The sequence below is a fragment of the Thalassophryne amazonica genome, chromosome 12 (genome assembly GCF_902500255.1).
Source record: "Thalassophryne amazonica chromosome 12, fThaAma1.1, whole genome shotgun sequence".
NCBI lineage: Eukaryota > Metazoa > Chordata > Actinopteri > Batrachoidiformes > Batrachoididae > Thalassophryne > Thalassophryne amazonica.
The window spans coordinates 92,535,592-92,556,879 of record NC_047114.1 but is presented as its reverse complement, the minus strand read 5'-3'; the positions used below and the strand labels follow the sequence as shown (position 1 = coordinate 92,556,879).

The 21,288-nt window shown below is 41.2% G+C and overlaps 1 protein-coding gene across 2 annotated transcripts in view; it reads left to right on the top strand.

Moving 5' to 3' along the window:
• The window catches only part of LOC117521910 (adenylate cyclase type 1-like), a 139,812-nt gene that overhangs the window by 107,830 nt on the left and 10,694 nt on the right, over positions 1 to 21,288 (top strand). The window contains exons 9-16 of one of the 2 annotated variants that reach the window (XM_034183277.1): positions 2,574 to 2,771; positions 2,854 to 2,951; positions 4,805 to 4,889; positions 5,239 to 5,328; positions 12,533 to 12,792; positions 16,837 to 16,963; positions 20,161 to 20,277; positions 20,444 to 20,590. In XM_034183277.1, the coding sequence (XP_034039168.1) occupies positions 2,574 to 2,771; positions 2,854 to 2,951; positions 4,805 to 4,889; positions 5,239 to 5,328; positions 12,533 to 12,792; positions 16,837 to 16,963; positions 20,161 to 20,277; positions 20,444 to 20,590 (1,122 nt within the window). Of the gene's footprint in view, positions 1 to 2,573; positions 2,772 to 2,853; positions 2,952 to 4,804; positions 4,890 to 5,238; positions 5,329 to 12,532; positions 12,793 to 16,836; positions 16,964 to 20,160; positions 20,329 to 20,443; positions 20,591 to 21,288 lie in introns of both variants that reach the window. The other variant, XM_034183276.1, reaches the window with a different exon arrangement.

Sequence of the window (21,288 nt, the reverse complement as noted above, 5' to 3'; positions counted from 1 at the left end):
AAGAAAAACAAGTGACGTAACAAAGGGAATGAGAGTGAAAGCCGCCAAAGGACATAGAAATGTACAATGAAAGTAAAGAAGGTAAAGAAGGGGAGCATGAGAAAGAAATAGGGTGAGGCAAAGGAAGAAGGAAAGAAGGGAGAGAATGGAAGGAGGGCACACAAAAAGAAAGAAAGAAAATAGAAAGGGGAAATATGGTAATAAACCAAAGAAAAGAGAGAATAATAGAAGGAAATTAAAGGGGAAAATAGAAAGCAAAGAGGAGTAAAGAAGGCATAAAAGAACAAAGAACAAAGCAACTTAGAATAGACAAATAAACAAGAAGAACTAAAATAAAAGTCTGTGTGTGAACGTTTGTGTCATATTAATTTTTTTTTATTTTCAGTTCCATTCGTGTACGCAATGTGTCATAGTAACATCTGTAAGCTGCCCCAGTACAACCAGTAAAACCAGTAAAGACCCATAACACCAATTAAAACCAATGCTACAGTAAATCAGTGCTACTAGTAACCAGTACTACCAGTACAACCAATACAACCAATAAACCAATGCTACAGTACAATCAGTGATACTAGTAGCTAACCAGTAATACCAGTAAAACCAACAAACCAATAAAACCAATGCTACCAGTACAATCAGTGCTACTAGAACCAGTATACCAGTACAACCAATCAGCCAATAAAACCAGTGTCTACAGTACATCAGTGTTACTAGTAACCAGTAATACCCAGTAAAACCAACACAACCAATAAACCAATGCTACCAGTACAACTCAGTGCTACTAGTAACCAGTAATACCAGTTAAACCAACACAACCAATAAAACCAATGCTACCCAGTACAATCAGTGTACTAGTAACCAATAATACCAGTACAACCAATACAACCAATAAACCAGTGCTACAGTTACAATCAGGTGTATAGTAACCGGTAAACCAGTAAAACCAACACAACCAATAAAACCAATGCTACCAGTACAATCAGTGCTACTAGTAACCAGTAATACCAGTAAAACCAACACAACCAATAAAACCAATGCTACCAGTACAATCAGTGCTACTAGTAACCAATAATACCAGTACAACCTAATACAGCCAATAAAACCAGTGCTACAGTACAATCAGTGCTACTAGTAACCAGTAATACCAGTAAAACCAACACAACCAATAAAACCAATGCTACCAGTACAATCAGTGCTACTAGTAACTGGTAATACCAGTAAAGCCAACACAACCAATAAACCAATGCTACCAGTACAATCAGTGCTACTAGTAACCAATAATACCAGTACAACCAATACAACCAATAAAACCAGTGCTACAGTACAATCAGTGCTACTAGTAACTGGTAATACCAGTAAAGCCAACACAACCAATAAAACCAATGCTACCAGTACCAATCAGTGCTACTAGTAACCAGTAATGCCAGTACAACCAGTAAAACCGTACAACCAATACAACCAATAAAACCAATGCTACCTGTACAATCAGTGCTACTAGTAACCAGTAATACCAGTACAACCAATACAACCAATAAAACCAATGCTACCAGTACAATCAGTGCTACTAGTAACCAGTAATGCCAGTACAACCAGTAAAACAGTAAAACCAATACAACCAATAAAACCAATGCTACCTGTACAATCAGTGCTACTAGTAACCAGTAATACCAGTACAACCAGTAAAACCAGTAAAACCAATACAACAATAAAACCAATGCTACCAGTACAATCAGTGCTACTAGTAACCAGTAATACCAGTACAACCAGTAAAACCAATACAACCAATAACACCAATGCTACCAGTACAATAGTGCTACTAGTAACCAGTAATACCAGTACAACCAATAAAACCAATAAAACCAATGCTACCAGTCCAATCAGTGCTACTAGTAACCAGTAATGCCAGTACAACCAGTTAAAACCAATACAACCAATAAAACCAATGCTACCTGTACAATCAGTGCTACTAGTAACAGTGATACCAGTACAACCAGTAAAACCAGTTAAAGCCAATACAACCAATAACACCAATGCTACCAGTACAATAGTGCTACCAGTAACCAGTAATACCAGTACAACCAGTAAAAGCAATGCAAGCAATAAAACCAGTGCAACCACTCCATCCAGTACAATCATTGCACCTAGAATAACAATACAACAATGCAACCAATTAAAACCAGTGCCACCAGTACAACCAGTGCTACCAGTTACCAGTAATATCAGTGCAACCGGTAAAAACCAGTACAATCACTCCAATCAGTACAGTCAGTGCAACCCAGTGTACAACCAGTAAAACCCAGTACAACAATGAAACCAGTGCTACCAGTATAACCAGTGAAAGCAGGATAACCAGTAAAACCAGTGTAACCCAGTACAGCCTGTGCTACCAGTACAACCTGTAAAACCAGTGCTACCAGTACATCCTGCAAACCCAGTGCAACCAGCAAACCCAGTGCAACCAGCACAAACAGTAAAACTAATGATACCAGAACAACCAACACAACCAGTGCAACCAAACAGCACCTCCACTGGAGCAGTTTTTCAAGTCACCTGTTCCTTTTTTGTTCCACCAGCGGAGGGCCATGCGGACGGCTCCACAGAAGCTGAGGAATCGCACCAACACTAACCAGGCAAATGTGATCCAGAGCAGCCCCAGAACCCGGGTCAACCGCTACATCGGTCGTCTGATTGAGGCTCGGCAGACCCAATCAGACACGACGGACCTCAACTTCCTCACGCTCATGTATAAATGCTCTGAGCGTGAGCAGAGGGTGAGAGACGTAACATGCTTTAATAGGCATCATAAACATGTACTTTTTCTCAAATTCATATATGTGCTCTGGGTTTATGCAGTATCACCAGCTTCCTGATGAGTACTTCACCAGTGCAGTGGTTCTCTCACTTATCCTTGCTGCCTTGTTTGGCCTTGTCTATCTTCTCATCATACCACAGTATGTATGACTTCTCTTGTCTCTGCCTGTTGCTCTCTGGGCCCTATCTTCTTTGTGGCATAAAAGCAGTGTACAGTGTGACGTTAAGTATCATTTTTGATCGTTTCCAGACAATTCAGACTTTTATGTCCTTTAAATCCACTTGCACTCAATTGTGCATGCATACAGGGCTGCTGACAGGAATTTTGGCCCCATGAAAAGAAACCTTACTGCCCCCCCCCCTCATATTATTTTTTTTAGTATTAGAATTATATTAGGGGCTTCTCTGGGCCCCTGTCAATCATGGGTCCCTAGAATCCTTCTGCTTACCAGGGTGCATGCATGCAGGGGTTTCATGCATGCAGGGGTGCCTTTTGCCTTTAAACCTTTGGGGTTAAAAGAAATTAGTTTTTTTTTTTTTGGTGACCTGTTCTCTTTTGACTGCAGAGGATAGAGCAGTTTCTTCCAGAAGCAGCTCTCCTCTGTTTGCAGAGTGTAGAACTACACATGTGCTACAAAACATTTAACAGGTTGGTGCTCAACTGATTTTAAATGTTATAAATGTTTGTAGCTGTTCAGCTTTGTTTACCACGTTAACAGTCTAAAAGTTATTGGACCAAAAATTATTGGAAGATAATTAGTCCGATAATGGTTTTTAAAGTTATCTGAAAAGATAATCCGATAGTGAAAACATTATCTTAGATAATTATTGGTTATCGGATTATTGGAACTGTGCCCACCACTGCCACTAAGCCACTGTACTGTCACTGATATGTAGGGAATAAAAAAGTATGATTAAAATTAGTGTAAGCAACAGGTTGGCTGTCATCATGTCCCAAGGTTCTTGAAATGGAGCAATATCTCCACCTGGTGGACATCTGCCATTAATGTAGGTAGTATGGAATTTTACCAAGAGCTCTGGCAAATAAATAAATGATTCCTAACATTTCATTACCAAACCTACAAATAAATGTAATTGAGGCTTGATGCTTTACAGTTTAAACACAAACTTTATAATAAATAAATATAAATATAACCAACAACTAACCAATGCATGTCATGCTGCTGTCATGCTGCCTTCACTTGGATTGGCAGTTGCTGTGTAATGTTACTTAGCATTTGTGTAAAAAAAAGGCTTGTCATCTATTTTGGTCCCACCAAGCTAGTGGCATAGCAACCGCTTCTATTGGAAATGAATGGCAGGTGGTCACTTTGCCTCTGTCACTTGCCACTAATGAAACCAAGGGGTGATGGGGTCCCAGACATGCTTGACTATATTTTAAACAATGCCGTTCGAGTGACCTCTGCTGGGCACACTACATAATAACACCATTTCCAACACTCAGTGTTTTTCTGCATTGTCTAATCAGTAAAATAACATTTTTCATATAGACAAAAATAACACAAATATTTATATATTCATATATCACTGCTGACTTTTGTTCTTGCTACAATATTAGTAGTTTGCATGAGCAAGATACAAGTTTGTATTAAATGCAGACAGCAATGTTTAGACACCATTGAGCCTTTTTGCAACACTTCATGATCTTGGCGCCACTGTGACACCTTTTTGTCAAATGGCATTCAATAGAATGTTAAAATAATGTGTTTTTGCTGTTGTTTTCCCTCCATCACTTGCAGAAATGATGTTAGAAGCCCAGTCCTGCATCACTGCTCCTAATTTAAATCAACTTTAGGATGTTTTCTGCCTAACTTTTGAAAGAACCTGAAGGAGCAGCATGTTTAACATTGAATGCTCTCTTCTGTCTCTCTTTCTTTTCTGTTCTGTTTGTCTCCCCCCCATTTCAGTGTCACTCACTGAGCATGCATTTTTCTAATGAAGCCTCCTCTGTGTCTCATGTCTTTTCACTCAGGGGCACAGTGGTGCTAGTTCTTCTCGTCTTCTGCATCTGTTTCCTCGTAGCTTGCATCATGTATCTGCATATCACTAGACTACAGGTACCTACGGCTGCTTTTCTTCGTTCACTTTCCATTCACACAACATTGTATTACAATTGAATTAACAAGTCAATTTTTTTTTCCATTTAAATCAGAATGCTTTTTTTTTTTTTTTTTTTTTTTTCTGAATAAAGTGAAACGATCATTTTTTTCCTGGTGTTTTTCCTTGTATTAGTGATCAGTAGCTTTAAAATTACTCCTCAGCACTGAGTTTGACCTCAGATTTTCCCACTGCATCAGTTTTAAAGTTTTATGCTTCTCCAATGCCACTTTTCCTCTGCACTTATTAAATGACCTTTTCTTTCTCTTGTCTACATGTTGCGTCTCTTCTTCCCTGTTTGTGTCTCAGTGTTTTCCGGGTTGCTTGACCATTCAGATTCGCACTATTCTGTGTGTCCTCATAGTGCTCTTAATCTACGCTGTGGCTCAGGCCTGTGTGGTAAGTTGACAAACGAGTGCACCCCCTCTGAACACCAACACGTGTTACCTATGTGGATGATGAATGTGTTTTTTTTTTTTCAGGCCAGTCTCATGTTTTTTTGTCCTCCCATCACGAAATGATTCAAATTTTCGTGGTGGGATTTCTTTTAACTCACTATTACTAACCCTAACCTTAACTATACCTTAACATCTTAACAAATTCATAAACAAATGGTCATTGGAATTTCTAATTTTGCACAATATTGAACTGTAATTTGAAGTTGAACTGATTTGAATATGTTGTCTCTGCTCATACTCAGTTTTTAGATATTGATACATTATTGATTGGCATTGAGTAAAAAATAAAGTATAACAGTTGGTAAGGAAATTTTAAGGTTCTGCTACTAACTTATAAAATTATTCATGGACTGGCACCTCCCTACCTAGCTGACCGAATTAAACCTTACGTACCGGCCCGGGCTTTACGCTCTCAGGGTACAAGACTACTTTGTGTCCCTAAGGGGAATAAGAAGTCTGCGGGTCACAGAGCTTTCTCTTATCGTGCCCCTGTTCTGTGGAATGATCTCCCTGCGTCAATAAAACAGTCAGATTCTGTGGAGACTTTCAAGTCAAGACTTAAGACGCACTTATTTTCCCTTTCATATGGCTAGCATACTGGTACAGTTTTGTTTTACGCTTTTTACTCTTTTAATTCATTTATTAGTAATTGGAGCGGGCCGCGGCCTCAACTTTACCTAAATTCTGGGTCTTTTAGTGAAGTTTAGGGCTAGTGGCCGGCGATCACCTAAGTATTTCTTCTGTTTTTCTTGTTGTTTAATGCTGGCAAATTATACAGTATTTTTTGTCTTTCTGATGCCTGATTCTGTTTTTTCTCTCTGTTTAAGGTGCAGCTCAATCCAGAGATGGGAGTTGTATTCGTGTTGGCGATCCTCCTGTCCTGTGCGCCAATAGCATTTCTTGTATATTCATCCGTGAATTGTTCTGTAATTTATGTCTGTAGCATGGCCCAAGCAGAGGATCACCCCTTTGAGTCTGGTCTGCTTGAGGTTTCTTCCTCAGAGGGAGTTTTTCCTTACCACTGTTGCTCTGGGGGTTGGTAAGGTTGGACCTTACCTGTGTGAAGCGCTTTGAGGCAACTCTGTTGTGATTTGGCGCTATATAAATGAAAATAAATTGAAATTGAAATTGAGTTGGGCTATCAGTGTGTAGACCTGGGTCCGATTCCAGGTCATCTTACCTGCCTTTGACAAGACACTTCATCTGCAATGTCTCAGTCCACCAAGCTGTAAATGGGTATCAGCTGTGGTTGGGTAGGTAACCTGCAGCAGACTGGCACCCCATCTCTTCATGCTACATAATCTCGAGATGAGTACCAGTGCCAACAGGCCTTAAGATCTATATGGGACTTCCTTCTCCCATCCTCCCGTCAGTGGATGACTGCATAAATCAGGGGTCACCATCATCATCATCAATTTTATTTATATAGCGCCAAATCACAACAAACAGTTGCCCCAAGGCGCTTTATATTGTAAAGCAAGGCCATACAATAATTACGTAAAAACCCCAACGGTCAAAACGACCCCCTGTGAGCAAGCACTTGGCGACAGTGGGAAGGAAAAACTCCCTTTTAACAGGAAGAAACCTCCAGCAGAACCAGGCTCAGGGAGGGGCAGTCTTCTGCTGGGACTGGTTGGGGCTGAGGGAGAGAACCAAGAAAAAGACATGCTGTGGAGGGGAGCAGAGATCAATCACTAATGATTAAATGCAGAGTGGTGCATACACAGCAAAAAGAGAAAGAAACACTCAGTGCATCATGGGAACCCCCCAGCAGTCTATAGCAGCATAACTAAGGGATGGTTCAGGGTCACCTGATCCAGCCCTAACTATAAGCTTTAGCAAAAAGGAAAGTTTTAAGCCTAATCTTAAAAGTAGAGAGGGTGTCTGTCTCCCTGATCTGAATTAGGAGCTGGTTCCACAGGAGAGCAGCCTGAAAGCTGAAGGCTCTGCCTCCCATTCTACTCTTACAAACCCTAGGAACTACAAGTAAGCCTGCAGTCTGAGAGCGAAGCGCTCTATTGGGGTGATATGGTACTGTGAGGTCCCTAAGATAAGATGGGACCTGATTATTCAAAACCTTATAAGTAACAAGAAGAATTTTAAATTCTATTCTAGAATTAACAGGAAGCCAATGAAGAGAGGCCAATATGGGTGAGATATGCTCTCTCCTTCTAGTCCCCGTTAGTACTCTAGCTGCAGCATTTTGAATTAACTGAAGGCTTTTCAGGGAACTTTTAGGACAACCTGATAATAATGAATTACAATAGTCCAGCCTAGAGGAAATAAATGCATGAATTAGTTTTTCAGCATCACTCCGAGACAAGACCTTTCTAATTTTAGAGATATTGCGCAAATGCAAAAAAGCAGTCCTACATATTTGTTTAATATGCGCTTTGAATGACATATCCTGATCAAAAATGATTCCAAGATTTCTCACAGTATTACTAGAGGTCAGGGTAATGCCATCCAGAGTAAGGATCTGGTTAGACACCATGTTTCTAAGATTTGTGGGGCCAAGTACAATAACTTCAGTTTTATCTGAGTTTAAAAGCAGGAAATTAGAGGTCATCCATGTCTTTATGTCTGTAAGATAATCCTGCAGTTTAGCTAATTGGTGTGTGTCCTCTGGCTTCATGGATAGATATAGCTGGGTATCATCTGCGTAACAATGAAAATTTAAGCAATGCCGTCTAATAATACTGCCTAAGGGAAGGATGTATAAAGTAAATAAAATTGGTCCTAGCACAGAACCTTGTGGAACTCCATAATTAACCTTAGTCTGTGAAGAAGATTCCCCATTTACATGAACAAATTGTAATCTATTAGATAAATATGATTCAAACCACCGCAGCGCAGTGCCTTTAATACCTATGGCATGCTCTAATCTCTGTAATAAAATTTTATGGTCAACAGTATCAAAAGCAGCACTGAGGTCTAACAGAACAAGCACAGAGATGAGTCCACTGTCTGAGGCCATAAGAAGATCATTTGTAACCTTCACTAATGCTGTTTCTGTACTATGATGAATTCTAAAACCTGACTGAAACTCTTCAAATAGACCATTCCTTTGCAGATGATCAGTTAGCTGTTTTACAACTACCCTTTCAAGAATTTTTGAGACAAAAGGAAGGTTGGAGATTGGCCTATAATTAGCTAAGATAGCTGGGTCAAGTGATGGCTTTTTAAGTAATGGTTTAATTACTGCCACCTTAAAAGCCTGTGGTACATAGCCAACTAATAAAGATAGATTGATCAGATTTAAGATCGAAGCATTAAATAATGGTAGGGCTTCCTTGAGCAGCCTGGTAGGAATGGGGTCTAATAGACATGTTGATGGTTTGGATGAAGTAACTAATGAAAATAACTCAGACAGAACAATCTGAGAGAAAGAGTCTAACCAAATACCGGCATCACTGAAAGCAGCCAAAGATAACGATACGTCATTGGGATGGTTATGAGTAATTTTTTCTCTAATAGTTAAAATTTTATTAGCAAAGAAAGTCATGAAGTCATTACTAGTTAAATTTAAAGGAATACTCGGCTCAATAGAGCTCTGACTCTTTGTCAGCCTGGCTACAGTGCTGAAAAGAAACCTGGGGTTGTTCTTATTTTCTTCAATTAGTGATGAGTAGTAAGATGTCCTAGCTTTACGGAGGGCTTTTTTTATAGAGCAACAGACTCTTTTTCCAGGCTAAGTGAAGATCTTCTAAATTAGTGAGACGCCATTTCCTCTCCAACTTACAGGTTATCTGCTTTAAGCTGCGAGTTTGTGAGTTATACCACGGAGTCAGGCACTTCTGATTTAAAGCTCTCTTTTTCAGAGGAGCTACAGCATCCAAAGTTGTCTTCAATGAGGATGTAAAACTATTGACGAGATACTCTATCTCATTTACAGAGTTTAGGTAGCTACTCTGCACTGTGTTGGTATATGGCATTAGAGAACATAAAGAAGGAATCATATCCTTAAACCTAGTTACAGCGCTTTCTGAAAGACTTCTAGTGTAATAAAACTTATTCCCCACTGCTGGGTAGTCCATCAGAGTAAATGTAAATGTTATTAAGAAATGATCAGACAGAAGGGAGTTTTCAGGGAATACTGTTAAGTCTTCAATTTCCATACCATAAGTCAGAACAAGATCTAAGATATGATTAAAGTGGTGGGTGGACTCATTTACATTTTGAGCAAAGCCAGTTGAGTCTAATAATAGATTAAATGCAGTGTTGAGGCTGTCATTCTCAGCATCTGTGTGGATGTTAAAATCGCCCACTATAATTATCTTATCTGAGCTAAGCACTAAGTCAGACAAAAGGTCTGAAAATTCACAGAGAAACTCACAGTAACGACCAGGTGGACGATAGATAACAACAAATAAACTGGTTTTTGGGACTTCCAATTTGGATGGACAAGACTAAGAGTCAAGCTTTCAAATGAATTAAAGCTCTGTCTGGGTTTTTGATTAATTAATAAACTGGAATGGAAGATTGCTGCTAATCCTCCGCCTCGGCCCGTGCTACGAGCATTCTGACAGTTAGTGTGACTTGGGGGTGTTGACTCATTTAAACTAACATATTCATCCTGCTGTAACCAGGTTTCTGTAAGGCAGAATAAATCAATATGTTGATCAATTATTATATCATTTACTAACAGGGACTTAGAAGAGAGAGACCTAATGTTTAATAGACCACATTTAACTGTTTTAGTCTGTGGTGCAGTTGAAGGTGCTATATTATTTTTTCTTTTTGAGTTTTTATGCTTAAATAGATTTTTGCTGGTTATTGGTGGTCTGGGAGCAGGCACCGTCTCTACGGGGATGGGGTAATGAGGGGATGGCAGGGGGAGAGAAGCTGCAGAGAGGTGTGTAAGACTACAACTCTGCTTCCTGGTCCCAACCCTGGATAGTCACGGTTTGGAGGATTTAAGAAAATTGGCCAGATTTCTAGAAATGAGAGCTGCTCCATCCAAAGTGGGATGGATGCCGTCTCTCCTAACAAGAGCAGGTTTTCCCCAGAAGCTTTGCCAATTATCTATGAAGCCTACCTTCACCAGTCACCAGCACTGCTCCTGGAGATCACCTGCCCTGCATGTTTTCCAACAGTCTTTGCTCCACCCACTTCTAATTAACTAAGTCAGGAGTGCTCAGTCAAACATAGCACTACGAAACACCAGGTTTAACTAACCAGCTGTGTCTGCAACAAACAGACATGGAGAACAAGCGGTGGAGGTGATCTCGAGGAACACGGTTGATGACCACTGGTGTGAATACTTACATATAGCACTGTAAAGGGTGGAAATCCTCATAACTCTTCATGATTTGATGATGGGGTCATAATGTGGAACAGACAAGTCAGTTTAACATGCTTGTAACAGTGAATCTAATCTCAGCACATTGCAGTTACGTAGCACAGGTTCCTGTCTGGATGCCAGTACATAACTTTCCTGAAAACTACAAGTAATGATCAGCACGTAGTGACAGTAGTCTGACGTCTGCAAGCATTAGGTACACGGAAAAAGTAATGCATGACTTACATTTCCATGTGATCAGAATGTCCAAATAACATCATTTTCTTAGGTTGTCTCAATGACAAACATGAGGAAACTGTGTTATTTAGACACATTATGGTCATGTGGAATTTCTTTTATTTAACCAGGTTAGTCCCATTGAGATTGAGACCTCTTTTGGCCACAGGTGGGAATCGATCACATGACCTTCTTACTGTGAGGCAGCAGTGCTAACCACTAATCCACCATGCTGCCAATATTTGTGAGCAATGCACGTATTTAAATCATGTAAATCCAACAGACGTTTCTCAGTGTATGTTTGCAATTGCAAAACAGAAGAAAATTATGTTATTTGGACACATTCTGGTCACATAAGTCATAGCAAAAGCACCTCCGTGTTGAATTCTCACGGGACATGTTGTGACATGCCCACCTCTTCCACAATTTCTCGGATAGTCACACGACTGAAAAGCCACTGAAAGCTGTCTGAATCTTCCGAATGGTTTCCACCTGGCTGTCACCCAGTTTCTGGCAAAATGTGATGCAGTCGCGCTGCTCCAGTTGTTCCACCATTTTCCTTGCAATGAAAAACCACCGAGAGCACGACACACAACCTCACACAAAGGCTGATTGTCAGCAAATGACGCAATCAACAGGCGTGAAAAAATTCACACATGCGCACAAAGGTTCAAGGTTGGCTCAAGTAATGATCAGCACGTAGTGACAGTAGTCTGACGTCTGCAAGCATTAGGTACACGGAAAAAGTAATGCATGACTTACATTTCCATGTTATCAGAATGTCCAAATAACATCATTTTCTTAAGTTGTCTCAATGACAAACATGAGGAAACTGTGTTAATTAGACACATTATGGTCATGTGTAATTTCTTTTATTTAACCAGGTTAGTCCCATTGAGATCGAGACCTCTTTTGCAAGGGAGACCTGGACAATTATAAAGTTTCCAATTCACCTAAGCTGCATGTCTTTAAATATGCTCACATGTGCACAAAGGTTCAAGGTTGGCTCATGCAAGCACATGTGATTCAAATCCATCAGGTTTTTGCAAAAAATAAAAGGTCGGATACTTTTCTAACAGACCTTGTATACTTCATGATTTGTTATGTTTAAAATTCAAACGTATGAACCAAGCAACCCGGTAATCAGTTCATCCTATCCTCCAGGGATACCTGTAGTGTAAGTATCAAGTGCCTTGAGGTCGAATGTTCACTAATGTCATTTTGTTGAAAACTGAAGATGCTGTCAGTAAAATAATTAGATCATTATAAGCTGTTAATGGGAACCAGAATCACACATTCTCATCCACTTCATGCTACAGAATCTGTGAATGAGCACTGGTATACCAGCGGAGTCAGGACCCACTTACACAAATACCCAAGATGATAAACCACCATCTACATTCCTCATTTCAACATCACTCTACACCATCCCAGAAACTATATTACTTTTGTAAGAAGTGTCTTTCCATTTGCTGGTCCACTTTTCTCATGCTCCGCGATGAGTAACACAACAGTTTATGGGAACGTGGCACTGATTTATATTCTAATTTATCCTGCACATTAGCGCATATCTGCAAACGCTGAACTGCTGCAACACAGTGTGTATCTCTCTGTTTGCCCTCTGCAGGTGGGCTGCATGCCCTGGCTGTGGGGTAGTGCCAACACCAACAGCTCCATTGTCATCATCGATGTGGATGGTATCAACCGCACCATGACGGAGCTGCCTTGCGATGGAGCTCGCTATACCTTCTTGTCCTGTGTAGTGGGCACCCTCACTCTGGCACTTTTCTTACGTGTCTCCTGGCTTCCAAAGATGATGCTAATGCTCCTTTTGGGAGTGCTTTATATCACCGTGTTGGAGCTCAGCGGCTTTCGGAAAACTGCAGGGTGAGGTTCACAGCACACCGTTTGTATGATTGAGTCCAGATGTAGCATTAACTCTCTGGAGTCCAGCGTATAATTGGCTGTTTTTGACTACTTTTGGTTTTACCGTCATAATTTACCTTTAAAAAACTGTCATGTTTTTCAGCACAACCTTACCTGTGTGACTTTATGGTTTTCATTTTGACATACTGTATTAACACACTGAACTTAAATTCACACAAAACATAAAACCCAAATAGAAAAAAGTTTTGTTTTTTTGTACCGTGAAAACCACTATCATGTTTAGCAAACTATTTTTATAACTTAGAATGCAAATATACATTGTAAATTTCAAAAACATATGTACAAAAGTAGCAAACAACACAGTTATATACAGCTATTTATATTACAATGCAGGAAATGCTTTGGGCATTTTTGTACAGCTATTTACAAAACAATAAGATGCCACACAAATTATTTGTGCCACTAAAAAAAACCAATTGTCCAAAACAAGACCTCTCTGCCCTGTAATGGACATGTCACAGGCCTGACACTTTGTCATTCCTCTTGTTGTCCACCTGGAGGCAGCGTCTGCACCTTAGTCTGTCTTTGGTGGCTTTTTGTTCATAGGGTTTATGCGTTTTTCCACCAATGATAAAGGGGATGCCTTTTTTTCACCTGTCTCTCGTTTCCTGCAGACTGATGGAGCTTGCTCAACAAAGAAATTAGACCACTTTGGTGCATTTTTCAGCAAAAATGACCATAATACTCAGGAAAAAGATGCGTGTTTTAATTATTCATCAAGTTATACTAAGCCTATCAACAGAATTTAAAAACTGGTAAATAGTTTGGGGTCCGCTCTTTCAACACACTTTCAAAAAGAGACACAGAGTGTGGTGGATTTGATGGGACGACCACTTAATTGGATCGTGTGACTTTTACGCGGAGACGCGTCAGACGACTCCAGAGGGTTAAAGCTACAGTGTGTAGGATTTACGGGCATTTATTAGCAGAAGTGGAATGTAGCATTCAAAAAGATCTGTGCATTTGTATATAATTAACTGCAACAATGAACTGATGTCTTTTCAAAAACTTTGAATGAGCCCTTGATGTCTGCTTGAGAGCAGGCCCCCTCAAGGAGGCCACCATGTTGCAATGCAAGTTGCTGTGTCCCAAATCATGGGCTGCATCCTTCGAAGGTTGCATTTGTTAACTGCATTTATCATAGTGCTGTGCTTAGGCTGTCCCATTTTGAAGGCATCTTTGAATGTGGTTCATGAATGCAGCCTTCTTTCCCCTGAAAATACAGTACACAATAGATGTATCCTATGTCGTTCAAGTAAACCCAAGAATCATTGTACAATTTTCCCCCTAAGATACAATGGTTAGTAACTTAGGAGTAAAAAGGACAATTTGGGGCTTCATATGAACAATTATGTATAAGTAATGTTTATAAGTAAAGTATAAATAACTGCTGAAAATGACACCCACTTTACTAGCTTGTTGCGTGCGGCTATCGAGGTTGCTCAGCGACAGGGGGTAGTGGTGGGAAAGCTAATGTAGCAATCACAAAAGCTCTGAAGGTGGATCATTTCATTTGGTTTGGCCTCCACGGTCTTGGAAGGTCAGATCTTCATGGAACTCAACCTTTGCAGGATGCGGCCCTTGAATTCAGACCCAGCTGCTTAATCTGTCTTTCACATTTTGCAGCATGGCTAAAAGAAGAAGAGGAATCAGTGGTTGCTCCGTTATAAACCTTCTACTTTTTTATTTTTGTTTTTGTGAAATGGAGGCTCATACATATTGCTGATCCCAAGAGAAAGCAAGGAAGTGTTTACATCTGCCATCAAAGAAAAAACACGAAGAGAAACAAAATCATGATCAGTGACGGCATCATGCAATCTGCATCCTCACCACTAGATGGCATTACATCATACAAACTAGCTTTATGCTATAGCATGCAAAACTGTCATAAAAATAGTAGAGAAGCTTGAATCTTCGACTGGACTGGGTTGCTTGACGTGAGGACGTTTCGCTTCAAATCGCAGAAGCTTCCTCAGCTAAAATTCTTGCTCTGGAAGTCTGACTTCTGTCTGACTCTTGTAGAGATGAATAAACAGAAGTCACAAAAGCTGGAGTTTTAAACCTAACCAGACCCCTCCTACTGAGAGGCAGACTGCTATAGGCTAGTGACTAAACAATAGCTCTAATTAGCAACTATTGTGCTCTAGTTAGCACTCTCCTAATGACAGGGCAGCTGTCCCTCCTCATGATGGGATGGATGCCTTTCCTGATGGCTCCCTTGATGACTCTCCTGATGACGTGAATGACTCATTACCATGAACAAAAGACTGAAACTCCTTTGATCCGAGTACCCCATTGTAAACAGGGGATAAAGTGTGTCTCAGACCCCCTCCCCGGTTAAGGCTGGATTTCAAACGTTTCACAAAGAATGCCTCCTTGACCCCTCTCTCAAACCATTTCTTCTCTCTGGCTAATATTTTAACTTCCTTGTCCTCAAACGTGTGGTTAATGTCTTTAAGGTGGAGATGCCATAAAAATCTTACTTTTGCTTCATAAACCAAAGCTTACAGACCAGTTTAGCCACAATGCCAGTGCCACATGAGCGCCCCCTAGAACGTCTTGTGGAAACTTGTGGATCAAAACAAACAAGGTGGAGAAACACATTCAGCACTTTTCTGGAGGAGAAAAAATCTGAATAAAGGGTGTTAAAAATACACTGAAATTCAATCCCTTTTGCACACAACCAAGACTGGATGCATCAGTGCCAAAGTTTGAGTCCTTATGAGAGATAAAGCCCACAATGTTCATGTGAGTTCAAGCTCTCCTAATACATACGTCCATCAGTTTCTGTGGCGCCAACATAACTTGGAAACTTATGCTGAGATGTTATTGTTATTGTTGTTATGTTATTCGCTGATTAACATTAAAGTTTGGATCCAGAAGCCAGAAAGAAATGATGTCACACTAAACTGGTGTATGAAGCATGAGATCCCAGGTGGAGGTCTTCAGGGTTTCCACTTCTTTCTGCAGAACAGAGACCAAACCCTGGGTCCTCCTGTGTCTAAGTGTTTGCTTGATCTAGTTCTAATGCAGGGTGTTTTTGGTCACAGTACTTCTATTCATTTTGGTTGAGGTAGAATTTTCCTCAGTTCTATTTCGGGTGAGCTCAAATAAACCTGGACTCCCTTTGGAATTGCACACTGACGTGTAGGAGTTGGACTACCAATATACAGACCCGGGTTTAATTCCAGGAGCGTGTTTCAGGCTACCTGTATTTGTCTTTGGACAAGACACTTCATCTACATGGTCCCAGTCCACCCAGCTGTAAATGGTTACCTGTCTTGACTGGGGTAGTAACCCGCGATGGACTAACTAGTATGGTGTTCGTGGATAAACTCCAGCTCAGTGGGCCTCAGGACTTAGCTACTTTCCACAGGATCTGTACTAAGGCAGGTCATAGAATATCAGACCCTTGAAGACCTGGACACAAATATCCACTATGCCTGGTCGTCTCACAAATATCAGTCAACTTTTTTTTTTTGGTCTAGACAAAGCACCAATATCCAGGAATTTGGATAATGCACACAGGCCGTGTACTGAGCTGTGCATGTGGAGGAGTCTTTGCTTGTCTTCAGCCCACACGCTCTTTCATGTTCCACCGTTTGAAGCCACACGTGCTCATTAGTTCCAAATCTGAAACCTGAAAGGACGATGTGGGCAGGATGATGGGAGCATGTTGGCTGTTTCACTTAAGCACTGTGGGACGTGGCCGCCGGCCAATTCTGTTGGTACTCAAATCATAAACGTGCACCCTCAAAAATGACGCTGTTAGGATCCATTTAAAATTTAGTTTAGATGCATTTATGCAAAAGTAACTTATATAACGTTATATGGTTGCAATGTCAAATGTGTTGAAATTTTTTCCTTCATGGTTTTTTCAGTGTTTTGCTCCTGATTGGGACTTCGTGGAGTCTGTTCAAATCTCAGGGTTGCTTACTGTGAGGTCTGATCAAGTGCTGACTTGTGTGTTGGTCTTTTCAACAGAGGGGGCTCTTTCCACATCCGGGGCTATGAACCCATCCTGTCTCTGCTGCTCTTTGTCAGTGCTCTGGCCCTCCACTCTAGGCAGCTTGACCTCAAACTGCGCTTGGACTTCCTGTGGGCAGTGCAGGTCAGATCATGTCTTTGTGTATGTGTGTGTGTGTGTGTGTGTGTCCATGAGGGCTTCATGCCAGATGTATGTCTCATTATGATGCATTGGCAGATCTAGCAGGGTGGGGGTGCTGAAGGGGGTTGCAACCCCCCCAATGAACCACTGACTAAAGGTGTGATAAAATATAGGAAAGGTCTTGCATAAACATAAACTTAAGATGATTGGTGAATGCTGCTGCATGCACAATTAGAAGATTTCAAGAAAAACTAAACTAAACTAATTTAAAGTAAAAAATTGTATTGAAATGAGTCTGTATTTCGCTTCACAGAGTGTCTTAGAACGCAAGAAAATGTTCATAGATTTGTATTTATTTATTTTTATTTTGCCATTTTTTAAATTTTTAAATATTTCGGACTTGTTTCCGGTGGGGGTTGGCCTCCACCTGGGCTGCGCCTTGTCAACAATCTTGTTTGTGATATTGATGAACAGTATATCAAGGCGTAGTCGGGGGAGGAGGGTCTTCAGTTTGGTGGGCTCAGGGTCTCATCACTGCTTTTTGCAGATGATGTGGTCCTGTTGGCTTCATCGGCTGTTGACCTCCAACACTCGCTGGATCAGTTCATAGCCAAGTGTGAAGCGGCTGGGATGAGGATCAGCACCTCTAAATCCGAGGCCATGGTTCTCAGCAGGAAACCAATGGATTGCCTACTCCGGGTAGGGAATGCAGTCTTGCCCCAAGTGAAGGAGTTCAGGTACCTCGGTGTCTTGTTCACGAATGAGGGGACAATGGAGCGTGAGATTTGCTGGAGAATCAGCGCAACAGGGATGGTGATGCATTTGCTCTACTGTACTGTTGTGAGGAAAAGGGAGCTGAGCCAAAAGGTGAAACTCTCGGTCTACTGGTCAATCTTTGCTCCTACTCTCACCTGTGGTCATGAGTGTTGGGTCATGACCGAAAGAACTAGATCGCAGGTACAAGCGGCTGAAATGGGCTTCCTTAGGAGGGTGGCTGGTGTCTCCCTTAGAGATAGGGTGAGAAGCTCGGTCATCTGTGAAGAGCTTGGAGTAGAGTCGCTGCCCCCTTCATGTTGAAAGGGGCCAGCTGAAGTGACCCCGGGGGAAGACCGAGGACTAGGTGGAGAGATTAAATCTCTACACTGGCCTGGAATCGCCTCGGGATCCCCAGTCAGAGGTGGACAATGTGGAACAGGAAAGGGAAGTCTGGGGTCCCCTGCTGGAATTGTTACCCCAGCGACCCAATCCCAGATAAGTGGTTGAAGATGTAAAACCCCAATTCCATTGCGCCTTGAGGCAACTTTGCTGTGATTTGGCACTATATAAATGAAAATAAATTAAAATTGAAAATTGAAATTGAGGCACCTACAGTATGTGCTCCATCGTGCATAGAATCAAGCTCTACGTGACCAAAATTTGCACAATGCAAGTGATAGTCATCAAAGTAGATTCTGAAGTAACCATTCATTTTTACAAAATCTCATTCCAGCAGTACCCAAGGATCCTCCAAAAGAGATCTAAGACATCTAGTTGTGGCCTCAGGTCACTGTTTACTATCCAAGTCTCACAACCATGCAGTAAGGCAGAAGGCACCAAGGAGTCCAGGACCGTAAAGACTTGGACTTTCATTCTTCAACAATGATATTGACATCGTCCATTCACCTCACAAATCCAGAAACTCTTCCATGACATCTCTCAACATCAAAGTCCAAGCACCCAGAAACATGAAAGTTACTGCTGAGATAAGTGAACGATTCTACAAGTTCAGTGTTTTAACCTTTATTTAACCAGGTTAGTCCCATTGAGATTGAGATCTCTTTTGCAAGGGAGACCTGGACAATTATAAAGTTTCCAATTCACCTAACCTGCATGTCTTTAAATGTGGGAGGAAACCCACGCAAACACAGGGACAACATACGAACTTGAAGCCCCGGTCACATGGCACTAACAACGGACACCGAAGCCAAAACGAAACAAGAAATCTGGACTTACACTGTCTTTCAGAGACATAGTTTAACTGCTGTCCAGCTTCGTTCCTGTAGCTGGTGCTTCATCAGAATGTTCAAACTTTTGAAAAATGTGAACGAATTCCAATGACAACTTCAATTTGTCCGTATTCCGCTTTGCTTTCTGTCTTGATGGTTCCTCCTCATTTGCATAGTTCCCGTACCGTCAGCATTCCATTTGATTGTTGTCCAACTTTGTCCAACCTCCCAAGTCCGACGTATTGCACGAACATTGACGATATCTGACCAGATCAATAACTAAAGATCCGACGAGCTGAACATGACTCGACCATGCATGGGATGAAAAGCAACGTTGTCATACAGAAACAATAGAGACAACAATGTTTTATCAACTAGTGTAACTATTTACGCACGTTCCAGCCATTTGTGGCTGCAACATGCGTATGCGCACACACGTTGTTGTAGTGAAGACAAACCTGTTGTCAAAACAACCAGATCTCACACCTGCAGGTGCTGTGGAGAGCACAGGCTGGCTGCAGAAATGATCACAGACTGGCTGCAGAAATGATCACAGACTGGGTGCAGAAATGCTCACAGACTGGCTGTAGAAATGATCACAGACTGGCTGCAGAAATGATCACAGGCTGGCTGCAGAAATGATCATAGGCTGGCTGCAGAAATGATCACAGGCTGGCTGCAGAAATGATCACAGACTGGCTGTAGAAATGATCACAGGCTGGCTGCAGAAATTATCACAGGCTGGCTGTAGAAATGATCATAGGCTGGCTGCAGAGCACAGGCTGGCTGCGCTCGGTCTGATACCCGCTGTTAACATCATCATGAATGTTTTGTTTTGATTTAAAGTTTCAAGGTCGCCATTCACTTCATTTTTCTTTTGTTAGTTTCAGGTTTGTTTTGTTTTTTTATGTGCTCTGGACTCGCAGGCTTTTCTGTGATGGAAGAAGTGCCAGTTGGCTCATTCGTCCACTTTTTCTCGATGATTTATGACTTTGTGACTTTTTTCCTCCGTTCAGCTATCGTCGTGTGTCGTGTGACCGAGCCCTTACAGAGAACAGCATGATTATAAAGTGACAGTGCTAACCACTGCACCAACACATCTCTGCTTTCAAAGTCTCAAAGTCAAGTTTCTTACTGACCCCATGTGGTGAGAATGTGGAACAAACCACTATTCCTCTTTGAATCTGCTCCCTGTGTGTCCTCCACCCCCATCAGGCGGAAGAGGACAGGGACGGCATGGAGAAAGTGAAGCTGGACAACAGGAGGATTCTCTTCAATCTTCTGCCGGCTCACGTGGCTCAACACTTTCTGTTGTCCAACCCCAGGAACATGGTGAGCCTCGCCACTAAACACAGGGACAGACAGATGCAGAAAGACAAACAGGTAGAGAGAAAGAGGAGGAGCAGAACCTCAATTAAAAAAAGGACATATTCTGCACTGTTCCTCAAACCACCGATGGAGGCTGAGTTTCTGTCTGTGCCTTTTCTTGTCCCTCCAGGATTTGTACTATCAGTCCTACGCTCAGGTTGGCGTCCTGTTTGCCTCCATCCCAAACTTTAATGACTTTTATATTGAACTCGATGGCAACAACATGGGAGTGGAGTGTCTGAGACTGCTGAATGAGATCATTGCTGACTTTGATGAGGTAAGATGCTGACTTCTTTTTTTTTAACAGTCCCACATCAGAAAAACCTGGGACAGTGTAGAAAATAAAAAAAAAGAAAATTACAGTATTCTTATATTTCGCTTGCCTTCTATTTCATTCCAGACATTCCACTCAAAAAAAATGACTCATTGGATGAACTCATTTCAATTATGTGCAGGATTTCCATTTAATTAATATATATAGCCCCAACTCAAATAAAGCACATCCATGCAAGATCATTTAATTTAATTTAATTGAGACTACATATGTTTATTAGATGGAAATCCAATCCAATGAGTTAGTTTTTTGAGTGTATAAACCAAAGATATTTCATGTTTTGTTACGTCCACCAAGGATGTAATAAAATCATTGGCGTTTATTTATTTATTTGTCTGTCTGTTAGCAGGATTATGTCAAAATTACTGCACGGATTTGGATGAAATGTGCACCATAGATACATATTAGAGCATGGAAGACTCCACTGCAATTTTGGAGGTGATTCGGTTCTGGATTGGCAGACGTCAGCAATCTCTGATTACTCTTGTTTGTTAACGCAGGACTTTCATTCCTGCGTTTGAGGGCTGCAACACATTCCAAAAAATGTTGGGACCTGAAAGGCACCTGAAATGTTTCATTCCATGGTGTCGTCAAAATCAAAATGTCTTTTTATGGTTGTACAAAAGAATGCCAACATTGCA